The sequence below is a fragment of the Mixophyes fleayi genome, chromosome 8 (assembly GCF_038048845.1).
Source record: "Mixophyes fleayi isolate aMixFle1 chromosome 8, aMixFle1.hap1, whole genome shotgun sequence".
NCBI lineage: Eukaryota > Metazoa > Chordata > Amphibia > Anura > Limnodynastidae > Mixophyes > Mixophyes fleayi.
In genome coordinates, this window is record NC_134409.1 from 107709737 (window position 1) to 107730166 (window position 20430).

The 20430-nt window shown below is 38.7% G+C and overlaps 1 protein-coding gene across 1 annotated transcript in view; it reads right to left on the reverse strand.

The window, feature by feature from the left end:
* Window positions 1–20430, reverse strand: part of HDAC11 (histone deacetylase 11) — a 26607-nt gene continuing 6177 nt past the window's right edge. The window contains exons 2-10 of the mRNA XM_075183117.1: window positions 13307–13455; window positions 11859–11959; window positions 7763–7879; window positions 6815–6857; window positions 5227–5303; window positions 4461–4523; window positions 3582–3678; window positions 2344–2522; window positions 1–1275 (exon numbers count right to left, since the gene is read on the reverse strand). Of these exons, the coding sequence (XP_075039218.1) occupies window positions 1114–1275; window positions 2344–2522; window positions 3582–3678; window positions 4461–4523; window positions 5227–5303; window positions 6815–6857; window positions 7763–7879; window positions 11859–11959; window positions 13307–13455 (988 nt within the window). The 3' untranslated portion in view covers window positions 1–1113. The remainder of the gene's footprint in view (window positions 1276–2343; window positions 2523–3581; window positions 3679–4460; window positions 4524–5226; window positions 5304–6814; window positions 6858–7762; window positions 7880–11858; window positions 11960–13306; window positions 13456–20430) is intronic.

The following is a 20430-nucleotide window of genomic DNA, read 5'->3' on the forward strand; positions in this document are numbered from 1 at the left end:
TATTAATAACCATTTATTAACTTACAAGTCACAGCAGTGAAATCACTTGACTATTACAAATAAGTCAATTGGTGTATTTTTTTAGTGAATAATACTTGCAGTAATAATTTATTGACGATAAAATATTGAAACCCATGTATAGTCCTATTGCTTAAAAATACCCTTGTAGTGTATGTATATTCTTTATTAGGGATGCCATTAGTTGTCCATTAGAGCTGAGTAGTTAAAAATATTGGTACCTGATTTGGGTTACTGCTTCTGATTCGCAGCACTAGAGCAATCAATTATCCTTCCCAAGCGCATTCTAACTCTTTATCTCCCTGTGTGATGACATGATACATATGACGTTTGGCTCAGCGTGCACCTCAAATCTCCAGGAGTAGGTTCCCAAACACGCTGTAGTCTAGCCACAAAAATAATTATTGACGCTCTTTCAGAGATTACCCTATTCTATTACCACAGATATAGACTGGCAACTACCAGACAAAAAGTAGTTTCTCCAAAGAGGAGCCCATAAATATGTATTTGCTGTCTCATAAGTGAAAAACAATGCACAAGGGGGCCAATTCCATTTGGCTGCGTTATTCTAGAATAATGCGGCCTGCACACTATTACTGCTAGTACGGTAAAAATACGCAGTATTACTGTTAGTACGGTAATTTTAACGCTGATTTTTGCTTGCACCTCTCGGGGCCTCGAGCAAAGATCCGGGATAAAAATACCACATTAAAGGTAATAGTACTAGAGCCGCGTTAATCCTAGACTAACATGGCTGAATTGAATTGGCCCCTAGGAATATTGTTTTTACTCCTAGAACCCCTGTATACAATTGTTAAATAGCGTTATCACCTTTCCCGTTCAACTGCAATTAAATGCATTTATATATTTATTACCAAGACCAATGACTCTGGTAAGAATTAATAAAAATCAAAGTGCTCCAGCATTTTCTGCTTCACTTTTCATTTTTTTTCGCCCACATAAATACATAGTATTTTAGATATCATATTACATTTTTTAAAACAAAAATAGAGAGTAAATGATAGCCACATTCAGTTAGATTAAATGTCAGTCCGGCTTTTAAATCAAAGCTGATATACCAGGTTCATGTGACTCCTACAAAGTTTTATCAATAAAGCCGAGGTTGTGCAGATTGAGGATGGAATCTGCAATTATTCGCGCTGTTCTCTTTTGGTATCCGCCAGAGGTGACCATCAGGATAGGGATTGAGCGGCTTCTAGCAATTTTGAACACAATCTCATCTCTCTTTATAATTCCCTAATCATAAAAACACAATATAAGGAGGAAATGCTCAGTACAAACTAACAACAGGGTATCAGGCTTAAAGCATATTGACTACTGCAGAGTCCGATCTATTGGAAATGTATTTTAACTTTTTACAAAATTAAGCCTTTTTGCTGATATACTACTCAAGTCAGTATTTTTCTATTACAATATGCATTATGAGAGATTAAAGAACCATAAAACTAAAAATAAGACCCTTGATTTTCCTGGTCGCACAGTGGCTGACTAGGACTTGCAGCCTCATTCTTGGTTCAAATCTGACCATGAGGCTATATGTGTAAAGTGTGTACATTCACCATTTGTTTGCATAGATTTCCTATGAGTGGTTAAAGTTAAATGGCTTCCGACTAAATTGGTCATGGCGTGAGTATGTTTGTGTGCCTGTGGTAGGAAAATTAGACTGAATGCTCCTCTGTGGCAGGGAAAAATACAGATGTGTGTGAATAAAATGAACTGATTGCAAAGTGTTGTGTAATAGATTGGTGGAATATAAATAAAGTAGTAATAATAATAACCCTAGACATGCTATGGCAAAGTCTATCAGTTATCTTGATCAAGTGAAAACAACTATATTCATACATGATATATTTTACTAGTATTTATATTATGCAAACTGCAAACGAGTTCTGTAACCCATAGTAACCAATGAAAATTTAGCTTTGATTAGCCTAGTGAAAATACTATTAATGCTGGTCACACACAGACAGATCCTGTCTGTGTGTGACTAAAGCAAAATGATTGGATCTGTAGCCATTTTGGGTCAAACTGCACCATGTAGTATTGTCAGCCAATGACCACACACACCTGCAGATGCAATCATCATGCAATCAGATTTAGGGGTAAAATAATCATTTTGACCGACTTAGTACAACGAAGGGACAATATGGTACAAAGTGCCCAAGGCGGCACACCATAGTTAATGAAAGCAAATGGGTTCATATAGTTTACAGCTCATTTGTGCTATTTACATCATGTTATTTATTAATCTTTTAACATTTACATGTAGTCTATAGCAGATATAGCACAATGTATATTACTTACTTCAGGAGAAATGGACAGACCTCCAAGTGGATCACCATCCAATATATCTGTACCTGCATTATAGACTATCACATCTGGAGTCACCTCATTGAGTGCCCCATTCACATGTGTTTCCACTTTTTCCAGATATTCTTTGTCTTCAGTCCCCCAGTCTAGTTCAATCCTCCGTTTTATTGCTCCTAGATAGTGTATAAAGTACATTTATTATTAGTAACTATTTACTGATTGTATGGACATCGTACACAATATCAGTTCATGGTATTTTGCAAATCTGCTTTGCAAAACGTTTAAAACCCACAAAAGTATTTACTTTCTTAGTACATCAGTACTACATAGTTTTTTGACCAATTGATCAACATCAGTCAATTAAGAGCTTACATAACAAAAACAAATAAAAAAGGCTCATAAAAGCAGAAAGATTACACCAAAAGAAAGATCTCAATTTACTATGTCTTCTGTTTCATTCAAAATGTACAAGATATGATATATGATTAGAAGGTACATTTCAGTTTGTCATTCCAGTACAAACAGAAATAACGAAACATACTCTTGGTATACATATGAACAACTAGAAAAAGAATACCCGGACACAGTGAGGATCAATAGAACCTTATAGTCTATCTCTGAGTACCTCTGCTGGATTTTTCTAGTTTTTGAGGTCAACCCCTATTTCTACACACGTGACATTACTAGCGTAACATCAATATTGTGTTTAAGAAATAAGGGCTAACAATATTATCAGAATTTTTGGTGACCAATATGTAATAGTGGGTTAGTAAAGAACTGGCAGGCAGACACTTAAAGTTCAGTGACAAACCTGTTTACTAGGGCATCCTGTTGAGGCTCTGGGGCCCCTCCACTACTGTCAAGCATTCTCCATTTATTGCTCTCTGTGACCCTGAATAAACTCTTGGTTCCTGGACATGTTTTGGGTGTTTCCAGACACTTCATGCATGTCAACACCACCTTTTATTGACAGAGTCTATTACCTGCAGGACTGCAGAATATGGTGGTTCTTTAATAATAAACAATAATAATTGTATATATTCTCTTCTGGGGTGTCTCATTCCTATAACTATAGTTAGCAAGTACATATTTTCATAATATACTATGTGATTGGATTGTTAGTGGCAACACAGTCTCTTCAAAGCACTTCTATTATGACATTAAAACAAAGTTTAATTCACTGGACACTAAACTCTTTACATGGGCTTTGCTATATAATTTGTATTACGTACCCTTTGCAAAAGTATCTCCAGGGTAAATATGACGATTGTACACATCCATAATGTAGACCCTCTTATCATCCATGAAATCTCTTGCATGTCCATTACCCTAATGGAAAAAATATATAAACTTTGGAAATTCCTGCAATAAACCATGTACCACATATATAGCTCAGGATGAACCCTGTGTACAGCCCTATGTGCTGCATTAATCCAGGTGTGCTATGCACTGTCTTTGGTAAATAGAGCAGGCTGCTCCTTCTAAAGTGAACTCTGATTGGCTGCTGAAGTTCATCGACGTTGAAGATGGTGCAGGATGAGTGCTATGACTGCACAGTGCACCAAGCTGTGTGATATATGCAACACTTAATTTGGTCTCCTGACACACCAACATGTCACAATAAACAGTGATACAATATACCTGCAAACACAGCACTATTACCTGCATCAGAATATACCATTTTAGGCACTCTAACTGTATATTTCTATTTTCTCTTTGTATTTGTCTAATGTAATATATAAAAATATTATCTTTACCTATTTTCTATTATGGTGCAAGTAAGTCTGCTTGCAGATCTCACCATTCAGTAGAGCTGCTATTGTTTGCCCCTCCTTCCCAACAATCCTTTTACCTCCATCCAGAGCCCACCTGTCAATATTATTCAAGTGTGACAATCCTCTTACAATACTGGGGGACGTGGAGAATGAGGTGTTAAACACAAATCCCTACATTTTACCATGGCAGGTAAGAAGTATTGCGTTAACCTATGTCTGGCATATACATTCCCTTATAATAGGCACAAAAAAGCAAATACACTTTTTGATGTTATAGTCTAACTTTTTATAACCTTGAGACCTATATGACATGTATATACAGAAATAGTTCAGTACCTGATGGGCATCCAGGTCTATTATCGTTGCCTTGGATACACTGTCAACATGATCAAATAAGAACTATAAAGGAAGATAAATAATATATAAAATATCTTACTTCTTTATTTTTCCACAATTATTTAGCACAGATCACTGTGTTTATCTATTATTTATATGCATATGTATACTTCTATCACAATTGGGAGCTTCCATACTGGTTGTTTGACTGAAATAAAAATAAAAATCCCTACACGCCAAATAAAAAGTGGCCTGTGACCATATGTTCACGAGAGACACTTGATTGGCTGCACCTATTAATCTGTGATAGATGATTCTCTCAGGTATGTGGTCACTTTGGTTTCTTTCAGCAACAATAACTTTACAGATTATATATTTATTTAAATAAATAATGTTTTAGCATACCTCCACTGTACTGATTTAATCGAGACAGTCTCGATTTTAGGGCTCTATTCCGCTGTCCCACCCAGGGACATGTTTGTGTTGTGGGTGGGAACGTTGGGAGTTTTGTTCCGCTCACAAGGGCCCTGCACGGCGGTGAACGAGTGCTACACACCTGCTCTGGTGCGTGCTGCAGTGTTTGGAGGGGAAGGGAGGTTTCTAAAAGACAGCCTAGTGCTTCACAGCGTTGAGCAGCCCACTGGGGGCGTGACTTTATTGTGATGTGACCAGGCCCATACCATGACATCACCATGTCCTCTATACCGATGCCACTTACTAAAACGTTGGGAGTTATGGGTTTTGTATAATTTCCCTTTAATTGTACCTTTATAGCTAATGTTATGTCAGCATATGCACAGAATCCTCCTCCTTTATCACTGGAACAATGATGGAAGCCACCACCTTGTAAAAAAAAATAAAAAATACAAGGTTAATATAACTCAAACAAGATGGACAGTTTCCCTGTACACACACAAACAATACAATGCAATACAACTCCGTATTTCCCTCACTGATTGCCTTAAACACCGAGTTAACAGGTGGGCTTTTCTATTTCACAATATGGTCATTTGTATCTTATTTTTATATAGATACATATGTTTTTCTATAATCGATTGTCCATAAACATTTTTGGCACAAGGGCTAATTGAACAGCATTGTATATACGGAGGTGCAAAATATCCACTAAACCATAAAAGGTGCAACAAAGGCTACAAGAAGAGACTGAAATATTAAATAGGGGTAAAATGTTTTTTCTGATTGAATCCTAAGGGAATTCAGCTGTCAGCGGAATGCCTCTGGAACGGTCACAGGGGCACTAGAAGGCGATGTAACACCGTGGATTTCTCCTCTCACTCCATAGAGATGCGCATGGAAATCCGCAATGTTGGGTTACCGTAGTACCTGGAAATGTGTGCAGCTGCAATGTTGGCTGGCACATCATGCACAACTGAATACTTTGATCTGAAAATAATCCGTAAAGCTCTTATAAAAACACATTACACTATTGCTACCTTCTCCATTCTGGCCTCCCCCTCACCTGATTCTCTCCTCAACACTACAGCAAGATTGACTTTCTCTAACGTTGTTGTGCTTCTGCCTCCCCCCTCTGCCAATCCCTCCACTGGCTCCCCACCCCCTATACAATCCAATTAATACTCTTCACATTCAACTACAAATCTTTTGCCCACTCCTCTCCCCCCTACATCTCCAAACTCAACTCACTCCACACAGCCCCTCACTCCCTCCACTTGGCCAATGACCGTCGCCTAGCCTCCCTTCTGATTACCACTTCTCGCTCCAGCCTCCAAGTCTTTTCTCACGCTGCCTCTTCTCTTGAACATGGGCTCTCACTTTATCAGACAATCCCCCAGCCTCCAATGTTTTAAACGTAACCCCACAACTCACCTGTTCACCATAGCCTGCTAGACCATTGCCTAACCCCCTCCTACCATCCTCCTCCTCTCCCTCTACATGTCACCTCCTTATTCTCCCACTCCAATCCCTCCCCTCTAGTTTGTAAGCTGTCATGAGCAGGGCCCTCCTTTGTCTTGTACCCTTCCTCAACCCTCTTCGCCACTTGCTTCCTACCCCTCCCTTGCCCCTTTCAGCTACTCTTTCCATCCCTGTAATTGCCCTGGAATTGCCTTTTGTGACGTGACTTAATTCTTGTAATCCATCTTATATTACTACTTTTATTCAGTTCGACTTGTGCGGTGCAATTTTTTGTGAACTTTAGATTGTTTATGTGAACTCTCTACTTTGTAAGTACTACTGCCATGTATAGCCCTGCAGAACTTTGTGGTGCCCTGTGAACAAACACTATTAAATAATAATAAATACACATGTTGAAACTTGAATTCTGGAACATCAAGTAGATGTCATGAAAAAAAAAGATAAATCTTATACTTAACCAATATTGATCGCCCATCCTCGGTCCATAGCCAGTTTTCCAGCCTAAAAGAAAAGTGCACACATGTTAATTTGCGGCCCAACCATAACAATCTAAATCCAACATGATAGAATCTGATTGGACAAAATTAAATCTAGAAGGACGAAAAGTCAAGTTAATTGATGCCATTGGCCAACCCTTATAGACAAATTTATTTTCATTTGTTTACTACATAGTACCCTGTGAACTATGTATTTAGCATTAAAATCTGAGTTCCTCCATGTAATGCAGTGCTCTCAATGCAGATAGCTTTACAATGCTATTTCCCAGGCTGGATTACTCCATACCTCTCCATGGAGCATAGAGAGATCAGAACGTGCTACAGTAAATGCTTTCTCATGGGGGTCACAGAAGAGCCTAATTTTTCCTTGTTTTATTTGCTAAATATATAGAGCACAAGACACTTTATAATAAAGAAATAAACAGGGTATGAAGAACGCGACTAAGGATGCTTTATATAGTAGGGTAGCATGTGCATTTTGACTGCATTCAGATCCAATTTGATCACTGCAATCAAATTATATCTGCACAATTTGGCCCACCACATATGTGGCCAAATTACTACCAGAACCAACTGAAATACAGTGGAAAAATCAAATTGGATTACATCCTGTGTGGCCAGAATTGCACACAGACTTTATGGAGCAAAAACAATAAGAACTCACGTCTTAAAAAACTTGCCTGCAAATCAAAAAAATGGAGCATATCTCTTTTTGTGATTAACAACATTTGACATTTTATAAAGGTAGACTTCAAAGTTCAAAACAACTATTATAAACCAGATATTGAGCCACCAAGATCTCTTAGCAAATTTCTTCCAATTGTTCTCATGAAGATTATAAATAGATCCTAGCAATTCAGCAGACCATACATCGAACAACTCTATAAAGGCATTTACAGGATATCTTACCATTATGGTGCCTCCTGTCTGTGTCCTCAGGGGCTTTAAAACTCTCCTTTGTACTAGGAAGTTGGGGAGCAGGAAGAGTGGTGGGATCTCTGTTATTGTGGCAACCACAAATGACCACTAGAAGACAAACATTGTTCTGAACCATTACAGCACGTTCCGTGACAAAGATAATTAGTGAAATTGAATAATATAGAAGCACCTCACTTTAAATGCCGAGATGACAGAATAACTTAAGTATTAGCACATGCCCTTGTGTTTCAAACTCCCATTGTCCCATAGATTGTAAGCTTGCGAGCAGGGTTCTCTTACTTCTCTGTCTGTATGTATTACCCAGTATTGTTTTATTAATGTTTGTTCCGATTTGTAAAGCGCTATGGAATTTCCTGCCGCTATATAAATAAATGTTGATGATGATGAGTATTATGAAGAAACAGAAAACATTGGAGAAAAAAAGTTGTCAGACATAAGAGATTATTATTATGTATTTAAGTAATGACTATTTATCCCAAACAAAGGAATAGCAAACAGATAAAATGTAAGAGAAGGGTACTCATAGGGGAGTATTCAATTGTTCCTCTGGCCGCCGGAAAAACGAGCGCGTTAAAACTATTACCGTTTATACAGTAATATTGCGCGTAAAAACCGTTAATACGGTAGTTTACTCGCTGAATTTCATCTCACAGCTCAGGGAGCTGCGAGATGAAATTCAGCGGGTAATTACCGTATTAACGGTAATAGAGTTTTAGAGCGCTCGTTTTTCCGGCGGCCGGAGGAACAATTGAATACGCCCCTCAGTGTAGTATATTACACACCATTAATTATGATTTGATAAAAAGCAGTGTACATTTTTACAAAGATATTATGCTTAACTGTAGGTGACGTCTTTAAAGCTGAACTTTCTTTGTTGAATCATTAATGTCCAGATAATCAATATTATCCAGACATTACGAGATCTCACAATTGGACCCAGAGCCGACTCCTGCACAGATAAGTCTTTGATATTTTTATCCATTGCAAGGGTTTTTAATTGGCATTTCAGAATAAATTTTGTTTGTTTGTTAGATTTTACACATGTGTGGCCAAATTTCAGACTGTGTTTGTTTATAGTGCAAGATACCATCATCCTGCTATACTTGATACAGCGAAGAAAGATTGGTTTTAAAGAAGTCACTTACAGATAAGCATATCTGTACACTGCTTATCATTAGCTCGTGGTTAATGGTGTCTAATATAGTACAATATGAGCTCCTGTCTCCTACATTTTATCTGTTTTTAGAGTTGTCCACAGTGGATTGTGGAATATATGGAGCTGCCAACAATTTTCAATTGGACATTACTGCTTGTAGTGAGTTTAATCCTGTAGTTGGAGCACTGAGATAGGGATCTGTATCCATAAAAAGATTAGTAAAGTACATGGCTTCATACAGGTGATATGGGTCAGGAAAATTAAAATGATTTTGTTAAGCACTACAGGGCAGTTTGCAGAATAAACCATAAATTAATTTTTGTGTCAAGAATTTGGATTAGTTGTCAGAGATACAAAGAACATGCTACAAGCGCCCACCAGAGCTCTCTCTCCCACATCATATGGCGAAACATGAAAGAAGCTATTTTTATTCTATAAAAACTGAGGTCCCCTAAGTGCACTGGTATGTTTGGCTCTATTCATGGGTAGATACAGGGTGTCACACAATGTAAAATGTACTCAACTTTGGCGGGCAAATTTAGAAGGACATGTGATAAGCCTATTCATTTGCGATTATAAAAATAGTTATGCCCCTATGGTCACTCCCTTCACCCCACAAATGGCAGCAGACAGCTAGAAGTCTCTCTATGGATTACTACCATAATCTTAAAGGGTGTGATATCCCTGGCTGAATAGCAATTGGCTGGTTAGCTCAGGTGCAGCAGTGCATAATTGGTCAATAGAGGTCCCATGATGTGGATTTGACAGACTGGCTGAAAGCATTAAATAATTTCATTGTGATGAGAGAATCCAGCCCTTTTAATGTAAGTACTAGAACAAGAGTAACAGTGGAGTCCTTCAAAACTATTGTCAGTGAAAGTGGCTCCAGCACCATTTCCGACAACAATGACAGAGGATGGCTTTTGAATACACCATTTATACTCCATTTTTATAATTAATCCTACTTTTGCTTGAATAAGCAGCATGTCTAAGACAGGTCTTAAGTGTTTGTGAAAAATCTGTGGTGGGACACATCCTGTGGAGTTTTAGAAGATGGTTATGCAATGGAAACATAAAGTCCATTGATCTGCAGAGATAAACATAAACACATGAAGATATACATTTAATAGATAGTTACTTAAGACTATACATTTGTTTTAGTGATAGCAGCTTAACCAAACATATCACTCCTCACAATTTTTTTTAGAATGTAGAAGAAGCTTGTAAATTGCCTTTATTTGTGTTCTATCAAAAAACTTATATGCTGACTTCATGCTGATTTAATTGCCTGCTATACTCTGCTGTTGCTGTGTCTTAGTTAAAGATTCAAAGACAACATCATTCAAGTTTCAATACAGTTTAAGTATCTCCTTTAAATTAGATGCCTGTAGAAAAAGTCCAGAGCATTAGAATTCCTCCTAATTAAAGTACTCCTATTAAAATCATAAGGTCTGTCATGGTGGGGCAGTTTGGAAGTCCTCCTATTCAAAACAGTTATTAAAGATTTACATATTCCATCAAGTTCAAACTAGTCTTATATGGACTAGTTAGGCTGATCTAGAGAAATGTAAAACAAAACTACAGCAAGGCAGCTGCCAATTTATCTTCACTGTGGGGTAAAAATTCCTTCCTTGGCTGCTTAGATGGGATATGATCTAATTCCCTGGATCAACTATTGTAATAATGCACTAAAATAATCATAGCTGGAGAAACGATTTCTAGTTAAAAAGGTATTCAATGCTTCACCATTTCCTAGGTAAAGCACTACTTAACCTGATTATCCTTTTACTTAGGAACCATTTTCTGTGCTGACAGTGAAATGGTCCTTCTTAAAAAGGAAGGTGCTGACTTCTTTTCACCTGCACTTCTTGTCACCTGTACAGTCTTATGTATGAAAAACTCATTAGAAAAATTTTTGCATTGACCTTGATCATATTTATACATACTGCTGTTGTCACTTCTAAAGCAAACAAGTATAATTTGTCTAGTATTTCTCTATACTGTACCCCCCCCCCATTCCCTGTAATAAGACTGTTCACTTTTGACCCCTTTCAAGTTTTAGTCAATAAGATGGGAGGTTCTACATTGGCAGTAGGCTGGACTATGAAGTGATAATTTTACTCTCCAGTTTGCTCTGTTACAACAGGACCCACATACGGCCATTGAGAGCATTTATATGGGTCAATACAGGAGGTGGACCAATAAGTGCACTTGTGCAAAATGAAAAGTATTGCATGGCCATGTTCTAAATTATGTTTATGTTAGATTTTCACAGGGCTTATTGAGAAAGTGACCCTAGCCAAGGGATGTCTTGGCATGTTAGATGTATGTTAGATTTGCTGAGCAAGTATGCTGCACTAATCTAAGATTGCTCAGAGAGGCGGACAAAATGTTCCTGAAAAGAAAATGCTGAGGACTAAGGGAACTACAGCTAAAGTGATCAGGAAATATCAGTACCCCATATTTACCCCATTATTAGAAGTCACCTTGGATTTCTGTGACTTGTGTAAAAGCCCTCGACCTACAACCTCATGCTTTAATATGGTCACAGTGACTTCTAATATCCATATCTTTTACAGTGGGGAATGCTTTACATTAATTTTACATAGTATTTTTTTAGTACTTGAAGCGTGGTTCTAGGCTTTGGCTTGTAGATTATACAGCCAGTCACGGCAGTAGTGACTTTTATTACATTGTAGTGATGACTTTTATTAGATTAGTTTTTTTTAGTAAAGGTGTGTGTATCAACATGACCGATGAGTATCTGGCTGCTGAAGGACTAAGTTGGTTTTTATACACTGTCCATGTAGTAGATATTTGCCTTACAGAAACATTGCATTAACAGAAACTATAAGAAGAGCTCATACACTTCAGAAACCAAGTGGATTTTTTGCTATAAAAACATGTTACCTTCAATTTGTTTAAGTAGCGTCTAGTATGTACAACCAGTAGATCTTCCTCGGTCGCCTCCTTTGCAGCTACAATGGTATCATCTGTAATTAATTTCTCTTCTATAAGTGGAAAATGAAATATTTACTATTAATTGGCTAGATGGACACAATAAGGGCCTGATTCAAGTCGGAACGCAACTTGGCCATAATTGAGATGTCTAAAAAGAGCATGTAACTTGTGCGTAGTCCCGCCCATATTCAAATCTAAACATATCTTAAAATATGTTACAATTTGGATATGGGTGTTAATACGCTCTGTATAAACTTGCTATACATAGACGCTCACAACAAAATGAAGTATACACATATGCGTATCTATGAAAATTGCACATCAGAATGCACACAACTTTTATTTAATCAAAAAATAAAATAACAATTTTTTTTATAACAATTGCTAACAATATGTTAAAAAAAAGTTTCAAATATTATCCATATTTTATTTTTTATTTTCATACATTATTTTACATTAACTAAATATTGAACTCTTCAATGAGTACATTGTATACAACATACAATGCGTTTTGAAAATAAATCTTAAATTCATACAGTTGTTCTGCGGTAGCTACGGAGTCGCATACGTGTAATTTTTTATTCAAACACTATGCCGTGAAAACAAACGTACTTATGATAAAGGCAGGATTTTTGGCGGCATCTGTGTTAACACGCACTTACAGTACATGCACGCGAGCTCCTAGAGGGGTTTCCAGTTCCCCAGAAACACACCTATGCTTGAATCACCACTTCAGAAGTGTATATAGTCAATAAGCAACTGTTCCTTGATCTTGGAGCAAGAGCACGCTGACTGTTACAATGTATCAAAGAGCAGGAGAACAGATATTGCGGCGGTATTGTTAAATAGGCTTCCCAATGCAAGCCTTGGGAACCCCCCCCTTATAGAAATCCTGCGTTTGCTCCTGACATGGGCTATGTTAGTCTGCCCCTTTCCTAACTCCTCATCAGACCTCGCAAATCGTAAGTGGTCATCTTAGATATGTGCGGATATGAATTACCTGAAATGGCGCTCAACCCCCTGACATAGTTGTGTGACTGGACATACAGCCCACTAAATACTTTTGAACCTTTGCATTCTAGCTGGACAAATATGCAATATGATGTAGCACTTACCCTTGTGTATAAAGCCACTATCCCATAGATTATAACTTGCGAGCAGGGCCCTCTTACCTTTATGTATGTATTACCCAGTATTGTTTTATTACTGTTTGCTCCCAAATGTAAAGCACTACGGAATCTGCTTGCACTATATAAATAAATGTTAACGATGATGATGACAACTGTAGTTGACGTAGCACATTTTTATTTATATTATCTTATATAATACTTAAATGTTTCATGGTATAAACATCATCAGGAAAATAACCCATAGAATATTCTAGAACCTGAAATTACCTCTGAGAAAGTTTATAACTTTTCCCCATTTCCCAGAGTCAAATGGATGGAGTTTCTCAAGTCCGATAAACGTGATGTTGTAATCTTTAGAATACACAATTGGCCAACAAGTTGAAGGGATGTCTTGATACAGTTTTGTTGTGTGAGGCCTATAAAACATATAGAAACAGAATATTTTTAGGTGTTAGCTATTGATATACAATTGCTCAGAATGTTCTACTTGACAGAAATTGGTCCATACTTTCAGATGAGTTAATTTATTAGCGTATACATGACCTGCAGCAATTTTTATTGAATACATCACTTTATCAGTTGAGCTTATTGAAAAACATTGTGACTTTACAAAGAAAAATTAACATATTGATTGCAGGATCAACAGGACAATGAATTAAAGTAATATGAATGTGAAAAATCCCTATAAAAAATTACATTTACCTTATGCTTTCCTATTGCTATTTGCTATACCCAAAGCATGTTTAAAATATTTGATTACTAGACATTTTATTTTCAATAATGTTTAGTTGCCTTCTCTCCTGGAATGTCCAGGCAACACCCATGTTAGGGGGGACCACACAAACTCCAGCAGGGGCATTATGGTGCAACTAGCATCATCATACATCCTGTTCCGACCACTTGACAGGAACCTCCAGATGGTGCACGTCATGTGAAGTGATTATCTGGAATGATTTTTAGCAGTTTAAGGGGCAGCGATTGCAGAGTAGCTCAAGAGCATTCCTATGTGAGTTCATGTGACAAAAGTGCACCATTTGCTTGTAAGTAGTGGCCAACGTCAGTGATCATAAGTAGCCACCTGTCATGTGTGATAGCATGTGCCGTTGGGGCTGCAACTGAAGAAGACTCAAGAAGATCAGGGTGCAGTGACAACAATTAGGAGGGGAATACGGATTTCATTTACTACTCACCTTAGCAGGCTGAAATATGTTCTTCACACCTTCCCACCCCTTTCCCCAGATTATATCCTTATTTTCTCCTTTTTGTCCCTTTTTATTCACTATTATAAACATTATTTAAAAATGACCTGAAGACATGTTACTGTTTTGTTTTTTAATAAGATTGTTTATGTATTTTATTGCTTCTCCAATGAAACTTAATTTAAACAAATAAAAAGTAAGTGGTGTGTGTATCGTTTTGTCCCAGCTTGATGGAGGGTATAAAATAATGTTTTATTTAAAAGAATAGAAGGATTTTGGGCAACAAACAGGGATGGCAGGTTTTTTTAATTTTACAGATGGAGTAGATTTCATTCCACTTCTAGAAATACACTATGGTGAATAAGTAATTGAATATGCCAGCTAACAGCCATTCACTTAAAAGGAAACTTACTTCTGATTAACACTCATGAACTTTGCTCTTTAGCTGTAATGCACTTAACCTTTCACAACAAACTAACCTTTAAAGTCTTAGGGTCATATTCACTTAGGTTTGGTGATCACGATTACACGCGGCTGCGCGTGTAAAGTGACAATGCGGTAATGCAACATCGAGGATTTCCCTTCGCAACCCTATGGGATGCGCACAGATATCGGCGGTGTTGCAGTAATGGGATTTGTGAAGCCGCGCGTAATCGCAATTGCCGGAGCTAACTGCATATGCCCCTTACAATTCATCTATTTTACCTCACAAATTCTCTCCTTCTAGAAACTGGTGATATATTACCAAATGCATCCCCGCCCCCTCCCCATGACAGGATGGAGGACCACCTATGCCACCCTGTCTGCCAGGGGCACGTGCGGAAGTCGGCACTCGGGGACCCGGTCACACCCCCCAATTCTGATTCAGAACACTATAGAAATCCAACATCCTGCTCACTTCCTTTCAAGCACCCCCTTGCACTGTTTCATTTCATCCTAAAAATGAAGATCAAAGGCCTGCTTCAGAGTGGAACACAAGTTTAAGCTTCACTTGAAAAAGTTGAACGTTAAGTGTATGTGTTGAGTTGAAGATGCAACCAGGGGGTAAATGTATTAACCTCCGATTTCTTCAACTCCCGCGAGTTCGGCGTCTTCGGCGCTTAAATTTAAAGCGGCGCTGCCTTGTAAAGGGAAGTTTCCCTTTACAAGGCAGCGCCGCTTTAAATTTAAGCACCGAAGACGCCGAACTCGCGGGAGTTGAAGAAACCAGAGGTTAATACATTTACCCCCAGGTCTGGATGAGTTGCAGATGTGACCGCTTGACAATAGATAGACCCCTCAGAGATTTATGCCCAACTTGCAAACATGTATAAAAACCTCTTATTATGTATGTTACGAACACAAATGCTGTGAAGCATCAGCACGGTGGCTTGGTGGTTAGCACTTTTGCCTCACAGTACTGGGGTTATGAGTTTGATTCCCGACCATGGCCTTATCTGTGTGGAATTTGTATGTTCTCCCCATGTTTGCGTAGGATTGCTCCGGTTTCCTCCCACACTACCAAAAAATATACTGGTAGGTTAATTGGCTGCTATTAAATTGACCTAAGTCTCTTTCTGTTAGGGAATTTAGACTGTAAGCTCCAATGGGGCAGGGACTGATGTGAGTGAGTTCTCTGTACAGTGCTGTGGAATTAGTGGTGCTAGATAAATAGCTGCTGATGATTTAACCTTCAATAACCCAACTAATACAGTAGGAACAATTTTCCACCAAGTGGGAAAAAAAACATTTTTATTTTTAACCTTATCTACAACATGCTCTGGAAATCCTAATCTATAAACAAGCGACTACTAATGCCTCAATATGTGTCTGTAAATCATTTGCAAACTAATTAGAATCGTTTTGCTAACTCGAGTGTTCATCATCATCCTCACGGAGTATGAATTGCGGGTGCTGAGGGCTGATGAACATACACACTGGTGACGGTTGCCAGGACTAGCTAGTTGCCTCTGATTGGCTGATTGCCAATTCCCTTCTGAAGTTGATATTGCTTTCTTCAATGATCATTCCTATATTATATTATTTGTGGCCATATTTTGAAATAAATGTTTGCTACTTTCATTAGTGCACGAGAAGGAAGATTATACCTGCTTTATTATAAATGTTTTTTTTATTTTAATCACACTTAATAGCAATTGCATTTTTCGCTATCAAAACAAATGTTAAACTTTTCCTGTGCTTATTATTATTATCGTTTATTTGTTTATGACCTGGTCTGGTGTAAGTATATCTGGGTGTAAGAATACCTGATGTAAACTTGGCACATAAGCTACTGGTGCAGAGCCGGAGGCATCATCAGGGCTGCCAAGAAGAATTTGGGGCCCCGGTACAGCAACTTTCTGGGCCCTCCCCCCTCCACACATAGTAGAAGAAGGGATGGTCGCCGCCGCGCATGGGGCGTGGTCACAGTGATGCTGCGTGGCCAACATGGACTGTGCCTGCGCCTCTTTACTCATGACATTATGGGGGGAATTCAATTAGCCACAAAGTGTCACTAGAACGTCTGTAAGACACTTTGCGGCAGAGATTTTGTCAGAAATGTCCGCGCACTACATCACTTGCAATTGAAGTCGCCCCATTGTGTATTAAAATGGTGTTGCTCTCACCTACCTGCTATTGCAGCTTTCACAACCTGGTACTGGATTCTTGTCTGGATCCTGGAATGTTGGGACCTGTTTGGAAAATGTATAGGTACATGAAATATGGAAAATAATTAGTGAACACAGTACATAGCACAGATCACGCAGTATATAATTATATAACAAGCAAAATATTTGTGATAAAAATAATCACAGATACCTATATGTTTGGAAATGGTCAGATAATGAAACACAATTGTAAATGTATAAGAGAAATGGCTGCCTCTAGGGGCTCTGCAGCCCCATACAAAGATAAACGCACAATAAAAATTAAGAGGCGCTCAAAAACCCTTAAACATAAATTCAATAATGAGAGAAAATGACATAACTCCACACTAATTTATTCATAAAGTAACAATATGGGGGAGATTTTGCCAGTGAAGTGGCACGCGGACATTGCTGGCAATTACAGTTGGAATCTTCACTGCAAGGTGTCCCGTGGACTTTACTATATATATAAAATTATGTTTTATTATAATGTATGTATTATATAAAAATTAAGAGGCGCTCAAAAACCCTTAAACACACACACACACACATATATTTAAGGGTTTTTGAGCGTCTCTTAATTTTTAGCATGCAATATATAAGATATACATTATAATAAAACATAACTTTTTAACATGCCCTCCCACCAGCCACATCACGCCACACCCACAGAAACATTATGCCACTGCCACATTACAACCCCCCCAGACACATCCTAACCCCCCCTAACATCATAAGCTCCCCCACAACCCCAGCCCAGCTCACATACCTAAGTTGAGCAGGAACTCCTCCTCCTTGCTGCTTTGCACAGTGTGTGATGTCACACTCTGTCCGGGACTGGGAGATAACAACAGCTCGCTACCTCCCTCCCCCTTAACATTACCCACACCTCCAATTCCCTGGTGACCTGGTAGAATTTAATTTTTTACAAAAAATACTAGATTGCCAGGCCTGGGCCACCCCAGGCAGCTTGGGCCCTGGTAATCTTCCAGTATCGGAGGTCTGGGCATGCGCAGTAGCGCAAATCGGACATTGGAGTCCTGCCCCACTTCCTGTTTCCTCTTAGACCACCAGAAAACAATCGGCTGCCATAGCAACCTGAAATTGGAGACGGAGCGAAAGCGCTCCGTAATACTAACACTCCCCCTCGCTTAGCAACGTCTCCTCTCACAAAGAAAAACAATTTGACTTTCAAACATTACATTTTTCAATAAAGTTTCTTTTACCTGTAACAAGAAATCAAGAGTTAATAAACAATGCAAGTCATCTATTGTTGGAATTCTTTTGATTTTAGGTCAATGTCTTTTCTCAAGATTGATTGTAGATTGACTCACACGAGTCACATCATATGTAACGTCTGGCTGCGTCTTAATACTTGCAAACATTAAGCTTCCAACAGCATTTCTGTGAGGGATTTTGCTCATATCCTCTATCTCTTCACGGTTTGTTGGCGACATTTCCTTTGTCATTTTTAAGCTTTTATCCAGAGGTGTATTAGATGGTTTTGCGTCAAACATCCCATACTTGCTAAGTATATTTTCGATGTATGTCTGTTGATCAATTGTAACAGTTCTATCATTCAAATTTTGCACAATCCTCTTGCCTAACAGCTTGCTTGCAAGACCTAGATCTTTTCATTTGATTTTCTGTTTCAACAGGTGTTTGGTACCAGTGATGTGTCTCTCTTGTCCTGCTAGCAACAGATCATCAACATACACAACTACAAAGAACATCTTTTCCTCTATGGTTTTGTGAAACAAGCAATGATCGGTCTCTGACCTATTAAAGTCCATGTCTAGCAGTACAGCATCAAGTTTTACGTACTAACATCGACCACTTTGCTTAAGTCCGTAAAGTGACTTCTTCAGGAGTAGGACTTTACCTTCTTGGTAGACACCCTCGTTGTAGTGTTCAGATGGCTCTATGTAAATCTCCTCTAACAATTCCCCATTCAAGAATGCAGAGTCAAATTCAAGATGATACAACAACAAATCATGGATAATGGAGATGCCAATCGCTCACCTCAGGGTGCTGTATCTGGCAACAAGCGAGAAGATCTCTTCGTAATCAATCCTGGACTTTTGTGTGTAGCCCTTGGCAACAAGGCGGCTTTATAGTGTGCAATGGTACCGTCGCATTCACTTTCTTACAAAAGACTCACTTGTTCCTGATAGTTTTTTGGTTACTCGGCCTGTCAACTATAGTCCATGTATGATTGTCATCCAGAGCTTTTAACTCTGTATCAATGGCTGTTTTCCATTGTTCCCAGTTGTCACTTGATTTTGCCTCTTCAATGTTTTGCGGTTCACAAAAGGCTAGTTTAGCGTACTCCTCACTATATCTCCTAGGGAGAATATTGTAGAACTTCTGTTTTCCGGTTGGTATGCGCAATTACATTTGCTGTCTCAGTTACGCTTTCTGCTGTCTGAACATAGTGTCACAAACTTTTCTCGTGGTTGTTGTTCCCCATCTCCACTAGGTGGCGTGTTTTCGTGAAACACCACATGTCTGAATTTGATAAGACGTTTGTTGCTAATGTCCCAAAGTCTGTATCCATTACTCTGTTGGCAGTACCCGAGCATGATACACTCCACTGACTTGATATCTAACTTACGTCGCTTTTCTTTAGGAATATGTGCATATGCCTTACAGTTGAATACACAAAGATGGTTGACACTTGGTTTTTTTACCGGACCGCGCCTCCAGTGGCGTTTGACCTTTAACAGCTACTGTGGGCGCTCGGTTTTTAAGGTAGACTGCAGTGGACACTGTTAGCTCGTTCACTCACACCATTTTATTCTGGTGTGTAGGCAATTGTTAATTTGTGCTGTTTGCCATATTTTCTTAATAATGCAAGTCCCGTTGTCGTACTCTCCGCCATTGTTCTCAAGACTCAAGACTTTTAGTTTCAGACGCTTTTGAGTCTCTACAAGGCTCTTGTATTCCGCAATTTTCTCCACGACTTCACTCTTATGAAGTAGACAAGTGTCATCCTAGTTGCGTCATCAATGAGTGTGAGAAAATATCTGTAGCCACTGACTGGTTTCACCTCCATTGGACCACACACATCAGTATGCACAAGAGATAGGGGTACTTCAGCTCTAGTTGCTGACTTGGGCAACGAGTTTGCTTACCCTTAATGCAGCTCTCGCATGTCGGTCTCTCCGAACTGCTCACAGTGATGCCTGTCACCATCCCATCAGCGAGCTTCTGGAAGTTGCCATATCCCAGATGACCCAATTGCTTATGCCATAACTCTATTGATTTTCTGTTATCTAAAGCCACCATTGCATTACATTCTTTGGTGTCTAGGACATAAAGCTGGTTACACCGGGTGCTGTTGCAATTACAGTACTTTTCTGGTTTTTGACCACACATTTGTCTTCTGCGAATTTGATTTTGTAACCTTTTCTCTCAAGGATGCTTATAGTGATAAGGTTGGTTCCCAACTCTGGTACCAGGGGCAAACGCAGGATTTGTAGTGAGGGGTTTCCATGCCACACCGCCAGTGGGCGTGGCAAGCGTGCTTTGGACGTGGCTATAATTTTAGACAGTGTTTGGCTGC